We start from the raw sequence: 25396 nt of genomic DNA, 5'->3' as shown, positions 1-25396 counted from the left end.
CCTTCCACTAGTGTTTGCCAGCTTTGGAAAGAGCAAAAACTTTGAAGTGTTAGAATATAGAGAGAATGGAAAGACAAACTGACACACTATAACGGACACTCGGGGGCCTTGAAAGTTTGAGTAAAACTTTGAAAAGTAAGAGTCATCTTTAAAAAAACAAAACAAAAAAAAACTTCACTTAATACTTAAAGTACATTGTGCAGAAATTCTCTGCGAAGGATTTTGCCCTAAAGAGCAAATCAGCTCAAATTTTGCAGCTGATCCTGTTGGAAGGTTTTTGAAATGAGGGCAGTTTTTACAGTAAGTGCTCTAAAGAAAATAAAGGTCAGATTGTTCAGCCACGAGGAGCCTCAAGTCCAGGACCTCCAGAGGAGAGAAACAAGGACGCTTAATGTCTGAGGGGGCAAGCCCAGGGCCCAGAGATGTGGGCCTGGAGCCAGAAAAAGCAGAGAAGAGAAAACATCAACTAGTGCAATATGCTCAAGTGTGGTCGTGTGGATTTCCTTTGCGCATATCGGCAGTTTAGATTTACAGCAAGCTATCCAGTGATGAGGTCGAGAGTGTGGAGTACTCTGAAATACACACAATACAACACAGCACAACACACTTAGTCTGTGCTAATGCATGCCTGTCACTATTAACTGGTTATGTATTGAACATGCATATTACTCCAAGTGATGTAGCTGGTGTCGATCCAAAAATAATAAGGCTGTCCTCCACACATATCCTCAGCAACCTTCCCATGAACAGCTCTGTGCATTCCAGCCTTCTTGGCCTGTCCCTGGTTGTTTCCAAATGTCCGCACTCTCATTTCCTGCCACCTATACCCCCCCTTCCAATGCTCTGGTTGATCATGGTTTCCGGCCGATGAATGGACAGTTTTGTGTGTTACTATAGTGTACTGTTGCTTATGTAGCATAAATATTTTCACCAGCTTTTGCAACCCTGATCATTTGTAATCTCAGTGCTTATTATATTACAATGTCCAGTCATGCAGACTGCACTTATAACACAAGTAAAATCATTATATTTATGCCTCTTTTCCAGTTGCATTTACAAAAGTAATTTCACAATCTTACAGGTTACTGTCTGTCTATTTTTCAGAGAAAATTTTTTAAAAACTTCAAACTGTGCAGACTGCTACCTACACCTACTCCCCCAGCACAGCACAGTCTGTGGAAATACTGGATTCACCAGTGTAGGCAGACTGTACATAGCTGTAACATCATGAAAATGCTTTGGAAGCTCTTCAAAGAAAAGTTATAGCTGGAAAACTTAGATTTAAGCTACTTCAAAGGTTTCTTTAGGGAATGCTATATAACTCATGCACGCACATGTGAGTGTTCAGGTCACGAGTAGGGCTGTCAAGCCTTCAGATTTATCAGTATATTCAAAGTTCTCAGGTGATGTAACTTGCATCTAAACGTAATGGAAGAACAGAGTGCAATAATAGTTGTTATAATGGAAAACCGATTTTTAATATAGTATGTTTAATCTCTTCAATTTCAGCCATTTATGCCCCTGATAAACCTGAAGTGCTCTCCAGATGTCCACCACTTCCTGTGCCAAGTCTTTATTCCAGCATGCACCGAGGAGAACAAGGTGATCCACCCCTGCAGGGAGCAGTGCAATGCTGTTCGGTCCGACTGTGAGAAGAACATCCACACCTTTGATGTCCCCTGGCCTCCTGAAATGTGTGAAAAGTAAGAAAATATCCTTCCCTGTTTCATTACCCACAATTCATGTTGAGGCACTTATCCTGTTATATTGTTATTTATGCTCTAGATTGGACCCTTGTAGTGTGCCTGGTTCTCCAGCCCCTTTAACCACCCCAGCAATCTCCTCGTCCGCTAAGAGAGAGCTGGGCTTCTGGTGCCCATTGCAGCTAAAGACCAAGCCAGGTCATGGCTCATCATTCCTAGGCGCCCAGGACTGTGCTCCACCTTGCTCCAACATGTACTTCAAACCCCACGACATAGAATTTGCAAAGAGCTTCATCGGTGTGTGCTCCATCATCTGCCTGGGTGCTACACTCTTCACCTTCCTCACATTCCTTATTGACGTCAAACGCTTCCGTTACCCAGAGCGGCCCATAATCTTCTATGCTGTGTGCTATAGCTTTGTCTCGCTCATATACTTCATCGGCTTCCTGCTGGGAAACAATGCAGCCTGCATCAAAGCGGCCCATCCTTCTGGGGTTGACACAGTGGTGTTGGGCTCTCAGAGCAAAGGCTGCACTCTGCTTTTTATGCTTCTCTACTTCTTCTCCATCGCCGGTATCGTCTGGTGGGTTATACTCACCATCACCTGGTTCCTGGCAGCCGGCCCCAAGTGGAGCTGTGAGGCCATTGAGAAGAAAGCGGTAAGGTTCTTAAGTATTTAAGTTTGTTTCCTAGTAGCAAATAGGAAGCAAACACAACAGGGAAATATGTGCAGTTACAGCTCAGTCAATATTTTTATTTTGTCTAAGGTGTGGTTCCACTCTGCTGCCTGGGGGATCCCTGGGGCACTCACTGTCATGCTGCTGGCTCTGAACAAAGTTGAAGGAGACAACATCAGCGGTGTCTGTTTTGTGGGGCTCTACGACCTGGATGCACTGCGCTACTTTGTACTGGCGCCACTGTGCGTGGGCGTCATAGTCGGCCTCTTCCTCATCCTGGCAGGTATCGTTTCTCTGAATCACGTCCGACAGGTCATCCAGCACGACGAGCGCAACCAGGAGAAGCTTAAGAAATTCATGATTCGCATCGGCGTGTTCAGCTGCCTCTACCTGGTCCCGCTGGTCACCCTGCTAGCCTGCTACACCTACGAACAGAGCCACCGCAGCAGCTGGGAGAACACCTGGATAAACGACCGCTGCCAGGAGTATAGCATCCCCTGCTTAAACCAGGTTGTTGTGACTTACTCATTCAGTAAAGATGGGGTGAAAGTTTAGGACAAGCTTTTTTAGACTGCTGAAAAAGGGCAAAACCAAAGCACAGTGAAAATTTCATAAAACTGATCAGGGCTCAAAAGGATCCAAAAGGCTCATCTGTTTAAAAATCCCAATTATTAAATATCTATAATGTCCTGCAGAGTACAGGGATTCCAAAATCAAGACTGTTATGACAGATCAGTGTGGAAATAACAGACGTCTTAGAAGCTGCGGTACCTCAAAAATGTAGTGCAGAATACATGAGTTTTCTTTAATTTATTAAATATAATTTTTCCACATTAAAATAAATAAAAATAAAGAACAAGAGGTCTTTAGATGAATCACAATTTAATGCAGGGTTATAAATTTTAAAAAAGATGGTGGGGAGAAAAAATTGGCATCATCAGTTTGTCTCAAGGGCCAAATAAGCACACTGTTTCTCCCTCTGTTATTCTCACAATTCTCTTTGGAGCCGTATACAATATGTCATGTCTCAGGATATGTTTGACAACATTAACACTAACACAGCATCTTGTAATGGGGGTGTATCCAACATAAAGTAATGTCAAACTTCTGCAAATATTAAAGCAAAAGACTTTAGAAATAATTCCCACAAATCCCCAAAACATAAAGGTGCAAGTCCAAAACATATGGACATTATTAACCATTTTTTCCTCCATCAAGCCAGTTGAGCACCAGTTTGTTCGGACTTCTGTTTAGGAGCGACCAAAATTCAAGGTTTTCCAACAGGAGTCTCTCCAAGCTCAGGAACTGGTGGAGGACGACTGTATTTCCCAAGCAGTCTGCCACACACCTTCAGATATTTCAGTGGCCAGGTCTTTGCCCTGTCGTTGTTTCATACAGCATGTAGTGCCCATGTTCGGTCATTTGGTGGTGTGGTCCAAATTCATTAGAAGTGCTTTAGTAGTGCAAGAATTATACATCAGTGGATATCCGTATGGTATGTGGAAGATACAATACGTGAGCTTATAAGCGCTGCAGTGGGAAATAGCTTAGGCTTGTTTTGACAGTCAGTACCTGATGCCTGTACTGGAAATGCTTGACTTTGTCTTAAGTAAGAAATTGAATTTTTTTATTTAACCAGTTGCTCTAAATCACAAGGATCTCATTACCATTGAGTTTGTTACTGTTTTAGACCACAGATCATGAACGCCCTGACCTCTCCCTGTTTCTGGTGAAATACTTGATGACATTGGTGGTTGGCATATCTGCAGTATTCTGGGTCAGCAGTAAGAAGACCTGCTCTGAGTGGGCCTACTTTTTCAACAGGACCCGCAATAAAGAGTAAGACACAACTCTGACCACAGCAAAACACGTGGAAGATCTTTCACACAGTCACTGATGGAGTGAGAATACAGTATTCTAGATCATGTGTTTAATGTCATGTCATGTGACCCACAGCCCCATCAGCGAGAGCCGTCGGGTGCTCCAGGAGTCCTGCGAGTTCTTCCTAAAGCACAACAACCGGGTTCAGCACAAGAAGAAGCACTACAAACCAAGCTCCCACAAACTCAAGGTCATCTCCAAGTCCATGGGCACGAGTACTGGAGTCACGCCCACCAGTGTCTCCACCACCAGCAATCAAGGCACCTCTGCCTTAGGCAACCATGAGCCCCACATGCAAGGTTCACTGTCTGAGACCTCAGCCAGGGAACACCTGGACCGAGGCACCTCCAGTCGAAGCTCGAGGAGAGGGGAGAGAGATAGGGAAAGAGAGAGGGATGGGGGGGAGAGACGCAGCAAAACGGGGAGCTCCAGTAAAGTCAGCAGTCGCTCAGAGAGCTTGCACAGAGTGGCAGATGGGAGGTAAGTAGGAGAGGTGTGAGATGCCATTTTTGAAATGTTAAAAAATTGATTGTATATGTACAGTTCCTTACATTACATGCACTGCAACATCAGACAAGCATTAACCAGCAGTAATCTGTGATGTGTCCTGGCTGGTTTTAGGGCAACTCCAAGGAGCGAGCTATCAGAGGTCAGGCACATTCCCTGTGAGAAGCAACAGCTTTCAGCTTTAAACCCAGCACACACCAGCAGCCTCCAAGACTCCAGCCACCAGATGGTGCTCCAGGTGCCTGAGGAGAGCAAGGACCCAAAGGACAGCAGCTGCTGAGATATCTGACCTTTCAAATTTGTCTGCTCATCCATCCACCCATCCATGACACCAGTCACATGGGAGTCATGCTTGATGCTGGTTGTTGTTCCCATTGTGGGATTTTATTGAATACACTGGAGTGACTGAATGGAAACAGACCAAAACTTGTATTTCAGATGTTCTGAGGGTTAGCCCACATCTAACGGTGTTTGACGATTTAGTCTGTTTAAGTCATGACTTTGTCTTCCAGCTTTACTCAGTGTTTGACCTGAATGTTGCAGCAGCACAGCTACATGCATTGAGTCTGCTGTTTTATAACTTGCGATTTCAGTGGCATATATGCATGCTAGTAAACGATTGCAATATTTATGTAAATATTCTCTTTTTTTATATCTCATATATTTAGTCGTTCACTGGACTGGTCGCCACACTGAGAGTTTAATTGTTAAGGTGAAAATATTGCCAAATCATGAATCCAAGGAAAGTCTTCCTGTGATAAAGTGTCTTTAAATGTCCTATTGTTCTTAAAACCTCATCCTGTAAAACACACTGTGTCACTCCTTTGAGGCGTACTCTTAAGCTTGATATAGCTGATTTTCAGAGAACTTGTGATTTTATTTTGAATACTTTTCTTAAAAGAGACATATATTTTTCCATTTTCTGGTCATTTCTCCATGTTTTTGTTACAGAAATGCATGCTGTGCTGAACTGTCTTCAAAGCTGTGAATTTTGGTGAAATACAGCTTTGAAGCTTTCTAAAAGAATGTATTTTTGCTTAGAAAATCTTGTCATGATATCTGAGTTTTACTTCATAGTTACTGTGGTTAGAGAAATCTATGACATCATTGAAATACCAACAGAAAATGAACAAAATGAACTTGACTTATTTCAATAATACTATCGATCAAGTTCATCTTTACTTTTTATTACTGTGTTACTTTTCTCTTTTGGAATATTGATGAAAGAGCACCTTTAAGTTTAATTTTTTACTAAATTGATTAGTTGGAAATGATTGAAAATCTAATGCATGAGTTCATGTTTTTTTAAAACTTAAAGGCAGAAATTAAGATTGGAGCGTGCATTTAAACTGAAAGTACGAGTGCATGGACATGGTGGGGGAATGTTTTATTTCTGTAAAACCATAATCATGATATTTCATTTTCTGATACCAGGGTTATATATAGTTATCACGATATCCCTATAGTATCAACAGTGTATGAAATCGACGAAACAAAACAAGTTTTGCACTATTTGTCATTAGTAGCATTATCCACTGATTACTAAGTTGTCATAAATAAATAGAAAGATTAGTTTTGGGATCATTTTTGTTAAAATAAAAAAAAGACCACATGCAGCATCTCTACTTCAAGTACCTCCAGAACAACATCTGTGATTCATTAGGAGTGCCTTACTGTGCTGTCTGTGTGCTGTGTAAGGGACTGAGCTACCCCTCAGTTCACTTACATAGATTTATTTGGGAGTGAAAGGACAGTTCCAGTAACACTAAAAGGGAATCTTGTATGTTTTCTATGTTATGTTCCTATTCTGACATGTGGATGAGGGTCTTTCTTATGACGTATGTAGCTCTACTGTAGTCTTATCAGTACTCCAAACATTTTTGTGAACTTTTTTTCTTTTTAATACAATTTTCTACCACTGTTGTTTCATTTTGATAAAATATTCAATTAAACATGGAAATGAATGTGACTGTGTGTGAGTCAGTTATTAACCCTAACGTTACTCTCACAGCTATGTTTTCCCTAGAGTGCATTTCAGTGAGGTGACTGGCTCCTTCCCCCTCTCCTGGTCCAGCCCTCTGGGCTATAACCGGCTGGAGTCGCGCAGAGCGCACGGTAGTCGGCCGTCTCTGTCGCACGCGTGATGTCTCCTCTCGCTGTCCGCTTGCTGCTGCTCGCCTGCCTGGCTTTGCCTCTTTATGCGGTGGAAAAGGTGAGAAGCAGAGGCTACCGAAAGGATCCTGACGCCGACAAGGTAAAAGGGGTTAGATAAGATTACCGTGTAGCCGTTAACGACAGCTTCCAAAATAAGTAGACATGTGGCAGGAGAGGAGTGGACAGATTTTGTGGCATTATAACTCTGGGAGAGAGAAAAAAGGCTCACGTCAACATGTAATTATTACACTCAGCTTTACCGTCATTTAGTTGTTTTTCGGTGCATCCCATTTAACATCCACTGACTATTTTGCCTATTTTTCCAACTCATTCTGGGCTTCTTTTTTCTAGCGCTATGCATTGCTATTTTTAAATTGTATCTTTAAACATTAGAGGGAAGGAAAAAATGTTTTAAAAGATTTATCCACATGTAGAATAGTGTGGACAGCAGCAGATCAGAAAATCCCACTTTTGTAGCTGTTATACACTCAGCTGCTTTTCTATTATACTCCAGACCAGATCTGGCTGTCCTCCACGACTGAGTGGACATAAGGGGGGACTAAACAGGAAGTTGTGGTCTGCCTCATACTGTTTGCTGGCCTTTGTTATCCATCCGACTGTTTGAATAGTTTATAAGTGGGTGCAATTTGGGCAAAAAACTTAAATGTACATTTAAAGCTGGGTAATATGATATTTTTAACAGTACCCAAGGCAGAGTTCAACTGTTTAATTTCACAGTCCCACGATACCTATCAATCTTACATTGTTTACGCATAGGATTTCATAACCCTCAATGATGCATCTGTTTAGTGATTGAAGGAACCAACTGGACACACAGATGTTGAATCTTTTAGGAATCAAACAGAAGTGAAACTAGTATTTATTTTTCTGGACCCTGTCGAGCCCGCCCAAGCAGTTTCTCTTTAATATTCCACAACCGTGACCACAGTGATTTAATTTAAAAAAAGAAGAAAGGAAAAAAAAAACCTTATGTCACCATCTGTGTCTAGTGCACTGGAAATGATGCCGAGAAACCCAACTGCACTAGACACTCTGGAGAAGAAAGACCTGCTTACTTGGCCAACATGGTAATCACGAAAATACTGCTTTGCATCTCATCGGCTTCCTTTCAATCTAAAAATCGCTCAAAGCTGAGCATTATACCCAGGCTCCGCTCTGCATGCTCCAGGAGAGCTTCAGGCCCTGCTTCTGTGTTGACTAACGCATAAAATGCTCCTGATTCCTCAGCTCTTCGGGCCAATTGCAGCCTTTTAGTTTTCCAGTTACAGTAGCAGATTGTACGCGACTAATATTCAGCAGGGCTGGAGTGTAATTCATGCAGGCAGCCAGCACCACTATAGAAAGAGCAGACTGGGAGCTAATATAAAAGTCAGCTGTGTGGCGAAGTGGACAGAGGATCCATTCATTACTCTGCTTTGAAAGCTCTCCAAAAATCTTAGTAAAACACCAAGACTTTTTCCTTACCCAACTCCAAGACTAATGGGGAGTCCTTGCATCGTTTCCACGTTTTGCCACCTTATTTTGCCAAGGTGCATGAAAGCCATGCTTCCAGCTTTATTTAGTTTCATGCATACAAACCCACAATCTACTGCTGTCACCAGACACTTCCCAGACTTCTATACAGATGATGTCAGGTCTCACATCTCCAGGTTGCTCCAGCGTTAGCTGCGTAATGGCTAAAACAGACACTGGACCATCTGTTTCACAGCAGCTGATGATAACTGCTCTGACTCTCTAACTTCCAGGCATTTTTCAGATTTACATCATCTGAAATACTTTTTTTTTTAACTTCACCCCAGAGATTCAAATCTGGTTAAGTCTGGTTAAGATGTTGGTGTAAAAGCTCTTTGTTCTCCTCCTCTGCTTTTTTTTTTCTTGCCCTAATGCCTTTTGGACACATGCCCCCCTCCTACTCTCCATAACTACTTCACAGATGCATACTGAGCAAAAGGGCAACAACGACCTTCCAAAAATCTGCAAAATGCTTTCAGCTTTCATGCTTACTTAAGGGCGAGGAGACATTTCTGTATGTCAACTTGTGTCCCTAATTGCTTACAAAGGAAAAGCCACCTCCACCTAAAAAAAGCTTGAACCTACACGACACACTGCAATCTACTGGTCAGAGCGTCCCTTTGAGGAACACGTTAGGCAGATCTATTTAGATCCTCATTGTGTCTATATTTGCATGTGGTAAGGCTTGGCAAGCGCCCCCCTCCCCGTCTGTGTGTGTGTGTTTGCGTGGGTTTGAGTCAGCCTGAGTAGGATGCTGCGTCTGTTTAAACATAGCAGAAGGTTCAACAGGACAATGAATCACATTAAGGGATGAGTGGCCAGACAGCCACTAATTTAGGCCACTGCCGAGCCTTCAGTTCCTCATTAACAGCAGAGCTGTGTTTTGCTTGCTCGGCGGCTTCATGGTTGTTGGTCATGTTGCTTTGGCTTGATTTGGATAACACGGCTTTTTGCACTTCCTTCAGCACAGTTGTTTGTGTGATGTGTAATCTGGCTCCTTGTGTGTGATGGTTGGATGGATGGCAGCATTTAGGTGTCTGTGGTGCATGCAGTTTAAACAGGGATTTAACCTCACTGGAAGAAAGACAGTCTTAAAACAGGAAGTCTGATAACAATAGATTCTGTTGTTATCATGTTGTTGTAGTATGGTTTTGTTTCACTATGTCCTCTTCTCCTTGTTTCTTTTTTCAGTATGGCAGCTGCCTGCAGGGTCCAGCAGGCACCGCTGGAAGAGACGGTAACCCTGGGGCCAACGGCATTCCTGGGACGCCTGGTATCCCAGGCCGCGATGGACTGAAAGGCGAGAAAGGAGAATGCGTTACTGAAGTTTTTGAGGAACCCTGGAAACCCAACTACAAGCAGTGTGCCTGGAACTCGCTGAACTACGGGATCGATCTGGGTAAAGTGGCTGTAAGTATCTCACTGTATCTGTGGGGAATGCAGGCATTTCAATCACTGCAAACACACATTAAACACACACTTATGCTCCATTCTGCATCGCAGGACTGCACGTTCACCAAGCTGCGCTCTGACAGCGCCCTCAGAGTCCTCTTCAGTGGCTCCCTCAGACTCAAGTGTAAAAACGCATGCTGCCAGAGGTGGTACTTCACCTTCAACGGAGCGGAGTGCACAGGACCACTGCCCATAGAGTCAATTATTTACTTAGACCAAGGGAGTCCCGAGCTCAACTCAACCATCAACATCCACAGAACTTCCTCAGGTACGACACAGACTCTGAACAATACTTGTTCCCACCTCACGGTGCTAGTAATGCTATGGAAAGAAACATTAAGTGAAGTGGAATTTCCTGTATTAATGTCAGGTCTTCATCCAAGTCCTAATTATGAACAAGCACAAAATATTTTAGCTCATAACACATGAATAGTTGCACTCTTTTCGTTCATGTTAGGAAAAGCAATGAACCCCTAAGCCAAGAGTGTCAAACATAAGGCCCAGGAGCCAGAATCAGCCCAGTAAAGACTCAAATCTGGTCCTATTTCACAGCTTTGGAAAATGTGAAGAAAGGCAAAAGTTTTGGATTTTTAACTGTATTTTCATAAGTTTTACAGGTTTATCAGTACTGATAAAGACCTCCCCCATGGCCATTCATGCTACACCAAAGTCATTAGGTATAGGATTTAAAAAACATTTTTCACAGTCAACTGTAGAAATTTCTTTACAAAAATCCCCAAAATGATGATACATAATATAAAAAAAAGAACATTTTCTATTTAACATGTCCATCTCTTACACTTTAGCCTGAAGAATTGTGCTGACAGGTTTTTCTCTTCCGTTACAGAAGCATTTCTTTATCACGTAGAAAAAGAAAAAACTAAGATTACCTGTTAAAACTGTGCTTCCTTTTCTTATTTTAACATATCTTGGGGATCAAATGTGCAATTAAACTTCTTTACACTGACAGAAATGGGAATTCCACTGGTCAGGCTCACTTAAGATCAACAGGTTTGACTTCCAAGCCCTCGGCTGATTGCATCATCAGAGTTGGAGCCAGGAGTTACCAATTATTCCAATTAGTGACACTAGATTGGAGGCTCCAAAGGTGAAAGCAGGGTGGTGGCACCATGATGTCTTAGAGCTCTTCTGCTGCCTCTGGGCCTGCACAGCTCACCATGCTGGCTGGAGCAATAACTTTAAACATCAAAGTCAAGCTAGTGAAGAATGTCTTCAAAGAAAATCCACCTTTTAGAGAAACCAAGTCAGAGGACCGAACTTAAAGATAGGAATAACCTCAAGAGAGCCGTTCACAACAGATGTCCTGAGAAGCAGTTGTGTGAAGAGTGACACGAATTTCCTGTTGAACATTGTTTAGTCTGTTGCTGCTGCTAGAAACTGTTGCTTCCCACCATAAAAAGAGAGAAAAAAGTCCAAGCAGTAATTAAATCCAGTGGTTCACATGAAGGACATAGGGACGCTTAGATTTTGTAGTTTACATTTTTAACTGTACTTCAGACCGATTTATGTTTTGTTTTGGTTTTTACACTAAAATGAAAACTGTGTGCACACTCCAGCAGCTAGTTAGGCTACAACAAAGTCAAGAAACGGGGGAAACAGCTAGTTTCTCCCATTTCTTGTAAAAATACATTTAATGTATTTTTAATACATTAAATGTTGTTTATTAGCCTTCTGCGACCTGATGTGCCAAGGCTGACATGGCAAACCAAGCCCCCTTCTTTACTGTGATTTGGGCGAGTAACAGCAGCTCCAGTTCTTTCAGAAACTGAGAGATGAACACCTGGAGACTTTTTCTGGAAAGTGCCCAAAAGGGCTTGTATAGATGTGTAGAACAGTTCACTTCTCAGATTCACAGTATTAGAGCATTGGATTCATGTGCCTCACACACAGACTGTGTGTGAGATTTACAGCCAAAAACATGTTGGGACAACCTGTCTCAGCTGCAGGTTTTGAAGGGTTAAAGTTTTTTTTGTTTTTTTTAATAAAGAAAAGACTGGGTTATTATACGGGGTTATCAACTGAAACAACAGTTGAGAGCATCAAGTTTCTGCTCCTCAAATTGTTCATGGAGGAAGTGAAGAAGCCACAGCTCACAATTTATCACCCTTTTTTGCTTTGGGACTTTTAGAAAGTGAGGCTGGCTCCACCCCAGCTTCAGTCCTTTTAAGCTAAGCTAATGAACAGCCTTGAATGAACTGCACAGACATGACAATAGTGTTGACTGCAGACATGAAAGATTACATGGTTTTAATTATTTTTTATTTCTGTTTTTAAACCTGAAAGGCCCAGTTTTTCACCGCTGTGTCAGAAAACAACTTGTCTCGGCGTTCGGTTTGGGTGTTCCCTGAAATTCATTTGCACCGTCTTCTCTTTTTTTCCCTCTCCGTCTCTCTCTCTGCAGTTGAGGGGCTGTGTGAGGGTGTCAAAGCAGGGCTGGTTGATGTGGCGGTGTGGGTGGGGACCTGCGCTGATTATCCAAGAGGAGACGCATCCACAGGCTGGAATTCCGTATCCAGGATTATCATAGAGGAATTGCCTAAGTAAGGAAAATAAAGCAATACGATTGGGAGGGACCTAGTTTTGGTAGCGTGACAGCATGTTATCCGACGCGCCACAACGATCAGGTGTGGTTTGCTGAGGCGTCACTGATGGGAACGTGAATGTTTTTGAGTTTTGTTTAAATGCTACACCCGTCGACAGGCCTACGATTACTGTACTTTTCTGTCTACCGGAAATAAACTTTGTACTGTAGCTTTTTCAGCTTGTGGCTGCCGTTAAGAGTACAGCAACAGACATGGACAGTACCTTTAAACTCTGTACTCCTGTGACCTGTTTATATGCATTATCACTGTTAATAAAGCACTTCTTTTTTAAGGAAATGTTACTTCTCACTTCTGAAACACTGCATATTTATTGCCTGTGTAACAACAAAGTAACATTTAATGTATTCACATGAATCAGGCACGAGACTGCATTTAAAGCACATTTTAGATTTTATAATAAAATCTTATAAAGCACAGCTGATACAATGACACAAAAACATCAGGGAAAAAAAAAAAGCACTCATCAGGCAAATCATTTCATACATCTGCAACATCTGAACCTGAGCCGATCATGAATTTGATGTTTATAATGAAGTTTTTCATAGTTTTATAGTTGAGACTGTATCTCTCTGTTGTCAGAAAGCATAAAGTGTAAACAAAACTGCTGCATGATGAAATATTCATCCACCTCTTTAGAAAAGACCCTCACACTACCAGTATTTAATAAAAACAAACAAAAACAAACTGTTAAAGCAACATTGTCCCCATAAAGGTGAACAGCAACAGACATGCTCCCTATAACTTCATTGTGCGTCTGCCATTTTTCACCAACTGTCAGGAAGTTGTATTGAAAAAAAAAAAAAAACTGTTGCTGCTCCGTTTGGCAACACTTATTTTCAGTGCACATGAGTGATTTTCACTTCAGCACATTTACACGTACTGGACGACGACAGCTCGGCGTCGATCAACACGGTCCTCCCCTGCATCTCCTTCGCACGGCGCCAACGTGTCAGCACGAGTTTGCAGCATTCGGGGCAGTCTGTGCCCTACTTTTAAAACCTCATTTATTTTGCCCGAGAAAAAAGTGAGACACGTTCTCGTAAACCACGAAGGTGATGCAACACGCTGGGGTGACGCGGATCAAGTTGGGGATGATGCCTTTGTAGAAACCAAGGGTACCTTCATTCCTGAGGAGACAAGTGGGAAAATGTTAAGCATCAATCATACCAGGCACTCGAACTGTGCTCAGAACCTGAGACGGGGCCGGCACGCTCGGTCCCACTGTGAGTGGATCGGTGTCTTACCTCCATGTCCGTCTCACGACGTCAATAACTCCATTGTATCTATTGTGCTGGTCTTGCAGGCGAGCTCGCACCACTTGATATGGGTATGTTGTGGCCACGGCAAATATTTTGGATAATGCTGCCATTGTGATGTATTCCAATAGGTTCTGTTTGCACAGACAGATAAATGGAAGGAAGAAGAAGGGAGCAGAGCAGTGTAGGAAAACTGATGAGTCACTTGTTATCAACTGTGGGCTCTGTCTCATTAGACTCAAAAGTTACAAGCCTTATGGCTGAGTTTTATTAAACAATGTTTCCAGCCTGTCTGTGGCTCATGGTTAGTGACTCACCAGCTTTGCGTCTGAATGTGCTTTTCTGTATTTGTTGTAGTCTCTCTTGAGCTCTTCGTAAGTCATGAACTGCAGTGCTCCATGAGACGTGCCGAGCAGACCGGGAACATAACCCTTTTAAAGACATACTCTGTAAGTCGGTCTGACTTGACACTCAAATTCCCACAGTGTGACTTATCCACTGAAAAGCCCACACATCTGTGACTCCCCATCTCTTTACTCTCTGTGTGTTTATACACCCCTCTGCATTTAATCATTAGTTCGTATTAATCTCTGGCTCTCTTCCACAGTGTGTCTTTTGTCTTGTCTCCCCTTAGTGAACCTGGTTCCGCTGGAGGTTTCTGTTAAGGGGAGTTTTTCCTTCCCACTGTCTCCAACTGGTTGCTATAGGGCAGGGGTCCCCAATCCCAGTCCACGAGGGCCGGTGTCCCTGCAGGTTTTAGATGTGTCCTTGATCCATCACAGCTGATTTAAATGGATAAATTACCGTCTCAACTGTCTTGAAGTTCTCCAGAGGCCTGGTAATGAACCAATCATGTGATTCAGGAGTGTTGACCCAGGGTGAGATCTAAAACCTGCGGGGACACCGGCCCTCGTGGACTGGGATTGGGGACCCCTGCTATAGGGGATCATCTGATTGTTGTGGTTTTTACTGTAGGGCTTATACCTTACAATATTAAGAGCCTTGAAGTGACTGTTGTTGTGATTTAGCGTTATATAAATGAAAATGAACTTAATTAAATTAAGGGCCCTTGGCCCTATTTTCTCTTGAACTTTAGGTATAACATTTCCGACAGCAAATTACAATTCAATATTGTTAATGAAGAAGCTGACATACTGCTTAAAACCTCCACTCCTGTATAAATGGGTTGTGTTTTTTTCCAGCTAGAAAGGTAGCTGATGCCCTCTAGTGGTGATTAAAGTCAATAGCGCCTACGAGGTCTTCAGTATTCCTATCAAAATAAGCAAAAGTGAGATCTGATGGGATATTCAGAACACATTAATTTGTCTCCCCACTTAGAAACATGAAAAAAGCTAAATAATTCAAAAAGAAAACATGCCAGGACATCACTCAGCAAACCAACAAAAGCTGCACCAGGGCCGAGCCTTCTTTCTTTAACAATGAGTGTACTTACTCCCAAAATCTGAATATGAAATATGAGTCCTAATCTCCACTGAATGTTTGGTGGTAAACCTAATGATCCCCACCACACACAAACACACCATGTTGGTATCTAAGCGAGCGACAGCAGTCTCTCCTCTGACACCAACAGGTAGTCTGAAAACCACAGTGGGCTATTTTTTTTGTCAGGTCTTTAAGGAATTGTTGCTAGTGTGCCATCTCAGTAACCAAGCTGAGATGCCTGTGATTTCTTCATGAGTGGGTATGCATGTTTAAGCTGAACCAAACAAATGACAGAAAAGCTGCCACAAACGAGGGTTATCAACTTGTTACACTGAATCTCACCATCTGGGACGAGGCAGACACAAAGGAGCATGGACGAGGAAATTATGTCTGTGAGTGTTACTCAACAGGGATAATATTTTAAAGAAGGAAAGTTGAGAATAAATATATGGAAGTAATAAAGACTACTAAAGCATTCTGGCATTAACAGGTGTAGAAAAATCTCCCAGTTTAAGCCACCCCTCCCAAATGTTTAAACTTGCTAACCATGCAATCTTATGCAATCTTACATCATAAGGAACACTAACACACTCATGTCTCACCTTGTAGAGTCCAGACACTCCTTCATGGCGGTAGATCTTAACCAAAGCATCAAACATCCCCTTGTACTGCTTGCCATTTTGGTCAGCACTGTACTGCAGCACCAACCGGGTCTTGGTCACCCAGATTGGATTGGTAAGGGTGAGCGTGAGGATGCCTAGGCAAGGACAAGAAAGGAAATGTCACTAGGAAACACACGTGACTTCTATTACTTTGTTAGACCCATGATTAGCACACAGGGCCCTCAGTTAAGAGTCATTTACTATAACTCAATATCTATGACTTGACGAACAGGACCAAGGACTTCCTGACTTTAAAGTGGTACAGGAAAAAAAGACCTATTTGAAGTTGTGCTAGAGATCTCACACAAATGCCCAGCTGTTTGTGCACAACACAGTTTGGAATTAGCTCACCGTGTCACCAAACTGAACAAGAAGCGCAACAGAGTGCATTTGTGCATTAGGCTCTTTAATGCCACCCAGGTATCATTCTAACCTTCCCATTAGAATGGTGTAAGTGCCTGATGGCGGGGAAAAAATAAATAAAAAAAATCACAAGATCAAATCAATAAAACATCTGTTTTGGTTTCATTTTTATACTGTTGATGGTAGCTATAAAACCTCCCTGTCATCGGCTTCTTCAATTTATTTCCATTGAAAATCTTGTGAAGGCTGTAAATGCCTTCGTTTCCCCCATTCACACAAGCATGTAAGGCTGCCCTGAACCACAAGTAACTAACTCCCTGTCAGTTACTACCAGCTTGTAGCAGTCATATCTAGCTGCTGTTATTGATCATGTGCTGATTATATGGTGGGGGGAGTGCAGCAGTGTTCAAACACGGGTAGTACTAACCAGCTTCAGCCGCTGACACCAGGTGTTCTGTGGCACTCAGTTCAGCCTGACGACCTTCCTTTGTGTACCCTTTGATTGCGTTGTAGCTGTGAGGGAACAGGGCAAGGGCAATAAGACATCTTGCAGTTGTAAAGTCATACATGCTGCTTTTTTCATTCATAGGGTGTTGTACAAACCCGAACATTACGGCTAACAGCTAGATTCTCCAGTTTCAGTGCAGCTAACAAAACAACAAGCAGCCACTTACTGCTAAAGAGTCAGACAGTGAAAGTGGACAGTACATCCTCGGTTTCTTAACATAAAACTCATTGTAACAGCCAGGGACAGCACAAAAGTGATCTAGCTTCACAGAAAGTGTTACACCTACGTCAGTTTTTGCGAACAGGGCTCCATGATGTAAATTATCTTTCATGTGTAGCGTTTCATGTCCTCATTAAAGCTTATAGCTTACGTACAAGAAGAAGTAGAGGCCCCAAGATGCACCAGCACCCCAAACGTTGGGTGTCACGCCTTGATAGAGTCCCCTCAGTCCCTCCTGCTGCCAGACACTCTTCATGCAGTGCACCATGCCACTATACTTCGGTCTTAATTCAAGTCCATCACTTACTGCATTTAAAAGACATTACGGACCTTGAAGTCATATGATACAAATTAAACGCATCATAGCAGTAGTTTCTTAGCAGATTCAAGTAAAGTCATAGCAGCATGACACATCAGACACTAAGGAAATTTATTTTAAAAGTTCATATTTTCATGCCGTACCTGCAAACCTGATTTTGACCAGGTCCAAAGGATGAAGCACCAGCGTTGACACCACTCCCCCGCTGAGTCCCGCGATCAGGTTTTCTACCTTCACATGGCTAAAGACCTTCTGTAGTCGTCCGCCGAACGAGACAGCGGACACGGGTTTGCCGGGCAGTCCTGTCTCTGAAACGGGACCGTGATTTGGAGCGGAGCTCATGCTCATGGGCAACTTAGCTACCTAGCTAGATCCTACCAGATAGCGGTGTTTACAACACCGCAAGCACGCAGCGTGTCAAAATGTAACTCTCTATAAAACTGAGGCGACCCCTCGCTTACTCTGCTGCAGTTTCCATACAGTACGAGGACGGAACAGCGTCCTCATATCTCTCCTGTGCTAATGACGCACCACGTTTCTGACATCCGGAGGTACCTCACAGGTGTAACGCACTCTCCAAGAGTCAAGTCGCAGACCCAGTGCTCGACCTTGTCACTACCCGATCAGTACCGGAAACCCGATCGGTACCCCGCATGCGCGAAAGGTCTCTACTTGCTGTTATTATTAAGTAATGACAAGTTCCCGTTGTTGAAATAGTACTTCCGGTTAAATACTTCAAAATAATTCACACATGAAATATGCTGTATCCATTCATTTATTTATTTTACTAATACAAAAGTTAGGATTAGTTACGTCGACATATTTTGTATGATGGTTCGGAGACATTTTTGATAAAACTTAACTATATTAAAAATGTTTTCCACATAAATTACATATAATCAGTTTGGTTATTCAAATAATGATTTAAGTAGCGCTTTTACAGGCTTTTCTATATCTATTATTTATTCATAATTTTGTAATATTGCCCTTAATTATTATATCTTATTCTCAAGTGTCTTCGGTAAAGGTCGCTTGATGTCTCCGTGAACCTTTCTCAGAAGGTTGGCGTTGGTTTTCCTTGATTTAGCTGAAAACAAACAAAAGAAAAAACTATTTCCGGTCCTTCTCTTTCTAAATGTTGTAACTTTAGTACTCGTTTCTTTACTTGTGAGTGATGCAACCAGGAGGACCGGGCATCCCACAATGCAACGCGAGATCGTCGACTCTGTTCACTATCAACACATGGCTGGTGTGTTCACTACTTGCTAATATTTTTGTTGCTATAATTTTCCCTTTCTGTAAGCGTGTGCCCCTCCGCTACCAAATGAAAGTTAAAGTCATCGCAAGGAATCCGGATGATTATGTCCGGGAGACCAAACTGGATATTCAGCGCGGTAAGTGAAACTCTTCGGCTAAATAGCTAACAGCATACATACGAAAGAGCTACAGTGTTAGCATCTGATTAAAGCTATTGACACAACAGTCATGCTTTTAATCTAATTTTGCAAAGCTGTCTTTGCATTTAGCACGTTCGGAATTACAAATTTTGCTTCACACATTTCTAAACTCCTTATTATGGAGCCTAAACAGTCTGTGTTACTTGACTTGGTTAGCAGCAACATACCTGCACGCTTGGATTTTTTTTTTTTAATTAATGGAAATGCTCTTTTCTTTGAGCACATAAAGAAGTGACTGCTGTGTATTTTTAGTCCCCAGAAACTATGACCCGTCCCTTCATCCGTTTGAGGTGAGCAGGGAGTACACTCGAGCTCTGAACGCCACCAAGCTGGAGCGTGTGTTTGCCAAGCCTTTCGTGGCCTCGCTGGATGGTCACAGAGATGGGGTGAACTGTATGGCCAAGCACGCAAAGAGCCTCTCCACCCTGCTGTCAGGCTCCTGTGATGGGGAGGTATGTAGAGATGCATTTCCTTCTATCTCAGCCATTCTTGCAAACTGACAGGACTCTCCTTTTGGATTTGATCTTCAGGTGAAGGTGTGGAATCTGTCCAAACACGAGTGCGTTCGGACGCTTCAGGCACATGAAGGTTTTGTGCGGGGAATGGTTGTGCGTTACTGTGGGACCTCTTTCTTTACGGTAACTGATCATCTTTTTGAAGACTTTTCCGAATTGTTTGACTTCATATTAGCTGACATCTAACATGATTTCTTTTTCTGCAACAGGTCGGTGACGACAAAACAATCAAACAATGGAAGATGGAATCACCAGGCTACGGAGAAGAAGAGGAGCCAATTAACACCATCCTGGGCAAAGTATGCTGTAATAATTTTGCTGTTTCATCGCATAGAATTGCATATTCATGTATCAGTGAAGTATGAATGAAAAAAAAATGTCCCTTGTAGACTGTGTACACAGGTCTGGATCATCATCAGAACGATCCTGTATTTGCAACGTGCGGCCAGCAGGTGGACATCTGGGATGAGCAGAGGAGCAGCCCGATCCGCTCTTTCACCTGGGGTGTAGACAGCTTCAGCTCTGTGCACTTTAACCCTGTGGAGGTAAGATACCACGTGCTACATCTCACACACATGGGCCCCGCCCTCCAGTCATGTGACGAAAAAGGTTGCTTGGACGTATAAGCTCACAGGTGTTTATTGCGACTTAAAGCCAACACATGTGCTGATAAATAAAGTCAAGGGTTATCCTCTCCACAGACTGAACTTCTTGCAAGCTGTGCCTCTGACAGGAGTATAGTGCTCTACGACATGAGGGAATCTACACCACTTAAAAAGGTAAATCTTCCCTTACAGTTTGTGCAGGAATGCATCTGTTTATCTCCCTGTTAATTTACATGGATGCGGCATGATAATCAGCTACTTTTTGCTCTCACTTTCTTCTTAAGGTCATCATGACAATGAGGAGCAACACGCTAAGCTGGAACCCCATGGAAGCCTATTACTTCACATGTGCAAATGAGGACTACAAGTGAGTCTAGGAAAGAAACTGATTTAATCATATTTTAGCTGGTCCTTTTTTTTTTTTGTTCCCCCCCCAGCTCATAGAAACTGTTTTTTGTTTTTTTCCTTTTCACCAGCCTCTACACATATGACATGAGGTACCTGGCCAAGCCCATCATGGTACACATGGACCATGTGTCTGCTGTGCTAGATGTTGACTATGCTCCCACGGGGAAGGAGTTTGTGTCTGCTAGCTTTGACAAGACCATCCGAATCTTCGCCAAGGACGGTGGACACAGCAGGTCAGTAATGCTGATCAAACTTTATGGTGCCAGCAAAGTGTTAGGAAAAATTGTACTGTTGCTGACTATGCTGTATAATTTGTGGTGCAATTAAATTATAGCATAAATCCTTTGGTTTGGTTCATAGCTTTGTTTTTGACCCCCTTTGAGTGGGAATAACTTAAAAAAATATGTAATTCTTCTGATGTTATTTCCGTTCATTCTTTACTTTCATGACTTTTAAACACTGCAGCTCTCACCAGACTGCCATGCCTGATTATAGACCAACTAAAAAATGGATGTAGCAACCGTGATGTCGCCTTCTGGTTTGTGAAGCTCCGTATTGATGAATGTTTTCACCTTCGCTCTCTTCGGTGTTTTAGGCCATTTTGTCAATCAAAATGTGTCAGCCAATGAGCATATTGGTTGGTGACCAAAATTTACAAAAGTCACTTAATGTTTTATGCAGTATTATCCAAAACGAGTGACTGAGCGCGTAAACTCAGTGTTTTCCAAGGTAAAGTCGGAGCGATGATTTTGCATAGACTTCTATGAACCTCAACACTGAGGTTTAGGAAGTAAAAATCCCATTCATATTCTCAATAGGGCTTTTGATTATGAGCCACAACATTGTAATAATCCAAAGCAGACGTAAAATGAGTATTGAAATGACGGTATGTGCTCCTGTTGCAACCACAAGTCTGTCTGATTAAAACTGAATGTCAGGTCAGGAACACTGCACTAGATCTATAACTGGGCTTTGCATTACTTTATATACACAACACAAACTGCAAAATATATTCAAAAATATTATTATTCATCACTGTTTTTAACCATATAAACACTACAAAAAGGAAAAGGATTAAATTTGATAAGAAAGGTGAAGGACATTTTAATGTTTGTTATTCACTTTTGTAGATAGTTAGTTTGGTTCCGGGGTCAAAACTCTGTATATAAGGATTTTCTGATAAGACTGGAGAAAAAGGATGGGGAATTTGGAGCATTTTAAAAAGTGGGTGGTCCCTTTTCCCTTCCATAAGACTGCCTGTGTTTAAGCAACCACTGCTAATGGACCCTGATGGCTTCACTTTTCAGAACCAGAAGCTGTATCCACCTTTTATATTGTCTATGGCTTTAATCGGGTACCTGTAGGAGGACTCGCCACATGGAAACCATGTTGAAGCATTTATGAACACTCTGTCAGGATTTTTTTTTTGAAGCCTCATTTAAATGAAGTTTAATTTAAACAATTATTAGCATTTCAGAATTCAGCATTGGTTTGACTTCCCAGTTCTCTCTCGCGTAATGTCTGTAGTGCTAACTACTGACCGTTTGCTATTTAGCAAAATAACATTAGCTTCTGGCTAATTAGCATGCAGTTATACATTTTATTAAAAAAGGTTTTCAGTGTCACTTCTTCCTTTACATTTAAACACATTGTTTGAACAGCAACAAAGAAATATTCGCTTTATTTAGCAAAAATCAGGAGAAGATGAGGATAACAGCTCAGATAAGCTGTGTATATTTACACAAAGCTAGCTAACATACCAGAAGCTACTAGCTGGTAGTGCTACAGTAATGAAGCAATTACTGGCTCTTCCTCTCTGCCATGATATAAATTATGAACATCATAATACAATACTCATATTGCACATTATACAATCTTCATATCTCAATTTAAGTCTGTTTTAGAACTGTTACACAGCTAATGTTAATTGGCTCATATTTTAATCTTTAATGATCTATTAAGGCTTTAGCTGAAGAATGTCTTTGAAAAGGAACAGCAATAAATCAATGTGTTTTTGCTGATGGCTTGAATTGATTAAATATTGAGTATATTATTTATTATATCTGTTAAACATTAACTTAAATCAATTGCAAGTGTAATAATAACAGCTGTGAATTTTCTACTAGGATAATGTCAAAATGCTCCAAACACACCCTGTGAAAAAGGCCATGTGTTGAACACAGTAGCAGATTATGGCTGCTGGTTGATAATGAACCACAAAAAAACAAACCCGTTGTTTGGTTTCTATGTGACTTAATGGTACATGCTGTATTGTTTGTACTGTTGTCAAGCTCCAGAACAAATAGCCGTAGTAGTGTTACATTAGCTGCCAGCCGGACAGCATCACAGCATGGGCTGGTGAGGGCTTACGTGGCAATTAGTAAGTAGGCAGCAAGTAGAAATATACGGTAGTATTTTTGCATCACTTTCCCCCTTTTTTTGTGAGAGCAAAGCAGATAGAGCACAAGTGTTACTAATTACTCTACTTATAGGCTCAATTCTGTTATGTAATCAGAAAGCAGATATTAAACATTATCATGATACCTGTTTATTACCTGGTGCTGTTTAAAAACAAACAAATAAACACAAAAAACCTCTAGCTCCACAACAACAAACCTGAGCTGTGTAACCACATTTCTGTAAGCCCTCTTCTGTCATAATACAAGAGTTGTTTTGGTGAGGGCTGGCTTATAAAATGCACTTCATCAGTGGTTTGAAGAGTGTCTCTAGGTGTACAGTGTACAGTAATTACTGGCTTCCTGTTGTTTCCCTTGCAATCCTTTAAAAATTAAAATTTAGGGAGGTGTACCACACCAAACGCATGCAACACGTCATCTGTATAAAGTGGTCTGCAGACAACAAGTACATCCTGAGCGGCTCAGACGAGATGAATATCCGACTGTGGAAAGCCAACGCAGCCGAGAAACTAGGAGTGGTGAGTCTGCCCTCGTCTTCTCTCCATTATTCCTACTGATTTCATATCAAAGGCAACTTGCTGCTTCTTGGCAACTTTTCAGGTAATTCCTCATCACGATGTCTACCTGCCAGTCGGCAGCTGTATTTTCCTCAGCTGTCAAACACACTATATCTTTCTCCTTCACTTTATTACTTGTTTTATGAGTTAGCTGGATTCTTCGACACCGCTGTGGCTCTGCGCCCACCTTCAGCAGTGTAAGAGTGGGTGACTGTGCCAGGAGCTACGGCACTACTGTTGCCAAGTGCCCTGATGGATGCTGACTTAGGGTAGAGTCACTCTCTCAATAAGTACAATGTACCGGTTGGCACAGGGGCTCCTGGGGGGGGGCAAAAAAACTCAGTGCTTGTGCAGTTATTTAACAAATCATCGACAAAGCATTCTCCCAAATTTCCACTCCAGCTGTCTTTGTTAGAGAGCGTTAATGCAATAATTTTTTTTATGTAGGTTTTAATGGCAGAAATCAGCATTTATATTGTGCTATTGTCAATCCTGGTCGTGGCTGACTCACGAAGATCAGCTGCCTCTCTCGTGCCATCTCCAGCAGCCATCTTTCATTACTAATCGGATTCACTCTCGCCTATTCTCTTAATGCAGGCTCCGAGTGGAAAACTGGCCTGCTTTTGGCACTTGTTCTACTGTAACTGTGTAAGGGGAGATTTATTTGCAAGCTTTGCACTTAAAGAGATCAGACAAGGGCTGCTCCTATCAGCAGTTTAAAATCGGCCAATCACTTAAAGCGGGGGGCCACTCTGAAAATAATGAAGCATTAACATTCAAGTTGTACTCAGATGGTCTTTAATTATCAGGAAATGCTGAAACGCCGACTCAAGGCTTTGTCTGTGTCACCATCAGTACAGCACGCTGCACTGACAGGGAGTTCTCTATCTGATGCTGCACATTACTCCAGTTCTAGCTTAACCCTTTGTATTTCAGACCAAGACCTAAAAGATGTTAAGAGTCAACGCAACTGAATTATTGATGCTCACATGCTTTGTTACTTTTTGAGTCAATAACATGAAAATATAGTGCTTGTGATTTAGTTTTTATGTTTTTAAGGCGTTTACAGTCTGAAACAAGGCGTTGTAGCTTTGTTATGAGTTGGGTTTTGCTTTCAGTCTTTTGCATCTTGTTATAACCTTCTACTTAATCAGTTGATAGCAGATATTAGGAAACATGGAGAATTTGATAAAACATAAGTCAGACAAGAGGGAAAGCGGCAAAGCAGCAACAGCTGTTGGTGTGTACACTGTAGACTTTAAGCCACAGTGCAACTACCAAAAGAGAACAGAGCACAATACACGCTGACTGAAGTTACACATGGATAAGTCGGAAACATTAAAAATGGTTTGGGGAACAAAAGCAAATACACACAGGTATCCACAGCCTGTCTGTGGAGTTTGGATTGAAGGTAACACAGACTGCTGAAAATGTATAAACTTTGCACAAAAAGTAAGAAAATTTGCATTTGGTCGATGACTTCTTTGTTGTAACTGTGCATCTTGGTAATAAATCTTATACTGTTGGAAAGTTTCTCCTCTTAATAGTTACACGTTTGTAAGGAAAAAGGCATCAGTTGGTTGAGCTGGTTGGTGATGACGGTCAAGTCCCTGATTAGTAGCAACTGTGATCAAGGACCCTGCTACAGCCGTCACTTGGTGTGTGTTCCAAGCATGCCACATGTGACTGATCTCGATCTGTGCCATAGAGCAACTTCAAGCTGATGTTCTACAAAACCAAGTTTCAGAATTACTAGAGTGAGCCCTAATACCATTTCCAAGTTGAAGGCCAAGTTCAATATAACCGGGCATGTCAGGGAGACAGGCTGTGAAGTAGGTGTCCCAAGAAGACGACAAAACGTTATATTCAGTGACTAGTCTGGATCTGTGTGTGACGGTTGACTCATAGAGTCAAAGTGTAGAGCTGTTTCGTAGTGGAATATTTCTCACATTGCTAGTTTTTCTCTTTTTTACTTTTACCTCACAATGAAAGCACGGACATAATGAAACTCTCAATTTGGTTATAAGCCTCTTTGGCAGTCTGGATGTGCATTCTCTCTAAACACCAGTAGGAGGCCAGCTTAGGTGGTTGCAAAAGGAAATCCAGTTGTATAGAAGTCTGTGGGGAAAGTGATCC

The 25396-nt window shown here is 42.0% G+C and overlaps 4 protein-coding genes across 5 annotated transcripts in view; 3 read left to right on the top strand and 1 right to left on the bottom strand.

The window, feature by feature from the left end:
- The window catches only part of fzd6 (frizzled class receptor 6), a 12014-nt gene extending 5331 nt beyond the window's left edge, over positions 1-6683 (top strand). Inside the window, exons 3-8 of the mRNA XM_005741277.1 lie at positions 1510-1703; positions 1786-2362; positions 2471-2893; positions 4071-4219; positions 4337-4741; positions 4883-6683. Coding sequence (XP_005741334.1) covers positions 1510-1703; positions 1786-2362; positions 2471-2893; positions 4071-4219; positions 4337-4741; positions 4883-5048 — 1914 coding nt within the window. The 3' untranslated portion in view covers positions 5049-6683. The remainder of the gene's footprint in view (positions 1-1509; positions 1704-1785; positions 2363-2470; positions 2894-4070; positions 4220-4336; positions 4742-4882) is intronic.
- A 167-nt stretch (positions 6684-6850) lies between these two features.
- Positions 6851-12802, top strand: LOC102204023 (collagen triple helix repeat-containing protein 1). Of its 2 annotated transcripts, XM_005741274.2 has the most exons (5): positions 6851-7022; positions 7933-8010; positions 9647-9865; positions 9959-10175; positions 12330-12802. In XM_005741274.2, the coding sequence occupies exons 1-5, from the start codon at positions 6912-6914 to the stop codon at positions 12470-12472; spliced, it is 768 nt and encodes a 255-aa protein (XP_005741331.1). In that variant the 5' UTR covers positions 6851-6911; the 3' UTR covers positions 12473-12802. The 2 variants fall into 2 exon arrangements, with proteins under 2 accessions (XP_005741331.1, XP_005741332.1); XM_005741275.2 differs by lacking the exon at positions 7933-8010.
- A 39-nt stretch (positions 12803-12841) lies between these two features.
- Positions 12842-17927, bottom strand: LOC102204528 (mitochondrial folate transporter/carrier). Its single transcript, XM_005741276.2, has 7 exons — positions 17445-17927; positions 17138-17288; positions 16683-16768; positions 15833-15987; positions 14105-14218; positions 13776-13921; positions 12842-13658 (listed from the first exon to the last, which is right to left on the bottom strand). The coding sequence occupies exons 1-7, from the start codon at positions 17647-17649 to the stop codon at positions 13532-13534; spliced, it is 984 nt and encodes a 327-aa protein (XP_005741333.1). The 5' UTR covers positions 17650-17927; the 3' UTR covers positions 12842-13531.
- A 532-nt stretch (positions 17928-18459) lies between these two features.
- dcaf13 (ddb1 and cul4 associated factor 13) overlaps positions 18460-25396 on the top strand; it is a 10652-nt gene continuing 3715 nt past the window's right edge. Inside the window, exons 1-9 of the mRNA XM_005741273.1 lie at positions 18460-18695; positions 19011-19210; positions 19289-19396; positions 19483-19572; positions 19663-19818; positions 19975-20052; positions 20163-20245; positions 20355-20519; positions 23086-23221. Of these exons, the coding sequence (XP_005741330.1) occupies positions 18476-18695; positions 19011-19210; positions 19289-19396; positions 19483-19572; positions 19663-19818; positions 19975-20052; positions 20163-20245; positions 20355-20519; positions 23086-23221 (1236 nt within the window). The 5' untranslated portion in view covers positions 18460-18475. The remainder of the gene's footprint in view (positions 18696-19010; positions 19211-19288; positions 19397-19482; positions 19573-19662; positions 19819-19974; positions 20053-20162; positions 20246-20354; positions 20520-23085; positions 23222-25396) is intronic.

This window comes from Pundamilia nyererei, unplaced genomic scaffold (genome assembly GCF_000239375.1).
Source record: "Pundamilia nyererei isolate P.nyererei 1_Seehausen unplaced genomic scaffold, PunNye1.0 scaffold00109, whole genome shotgun sequence".
Classification (NCBI taxonomy): domain Eukaryota; kingdom Metazoa; phylum Chordata; class Actinopteri; order Cichliformes; family Cichlidae; genus Pundamilia; species Pundamilia nyererei.
Note: the sequence above shows the minus strand (reverse complement) of the source record. Positions and strands in the feature narration are given on the sequence as shown.

What these genes read in the sequence shown, in the direction of transcription:
- LOC102204528 (XM_005741276.2), bottom strand. Translation starts at nt 17,649, where the DNA reads ATGAGCATGAGCTCCGCTCCAAATCACGGTCCCGTTTCAGAGACAGGA. An exon ending in GGTGTCAGCGGCTGAAGCTG is followed by an intron (nt 15,988 to 16,682) that starts GTTAGTACTACC and finishes GTCCTTGCCTAG; the next exon opens with GCATCCTCACGCTCACCCTT. An exon ending in CACATTCAGACGCAAAGCTG is followed by an intron (nt 13,922 to 14,104) that starts GTGAGTCACTAA and finishes CTGTGCAAACAG; the next exon opens with AACCTATTGGAATACATCAC.
- LOC102204023 (XM_005741274.2), top strand. Translation starts at nt 6,912, where the DNA reads ATGTCTCCTCTCGCTGTCCGCTTGCTGCTGCTCGCCTGCCTGGCTTTG. An exon ending in AGGATCCTGACGCCGACAAG is followed by an intron (nt 7,023 to 7,932) that starts GTAAAAGGGGTT and finishes ATCTGTGTCTAG; the next exon opens with TGCACTGGAAATGATGCCGA. An exon ending in CATCCACAGAACTTCCTCAG is followed by an intron (nt 10,176 to 12,329) that starts GTACGACACAGA and finishes CTCTCTCTGCAG; the next exon opens with TTGAGGGGCTGTGTGAGGGT.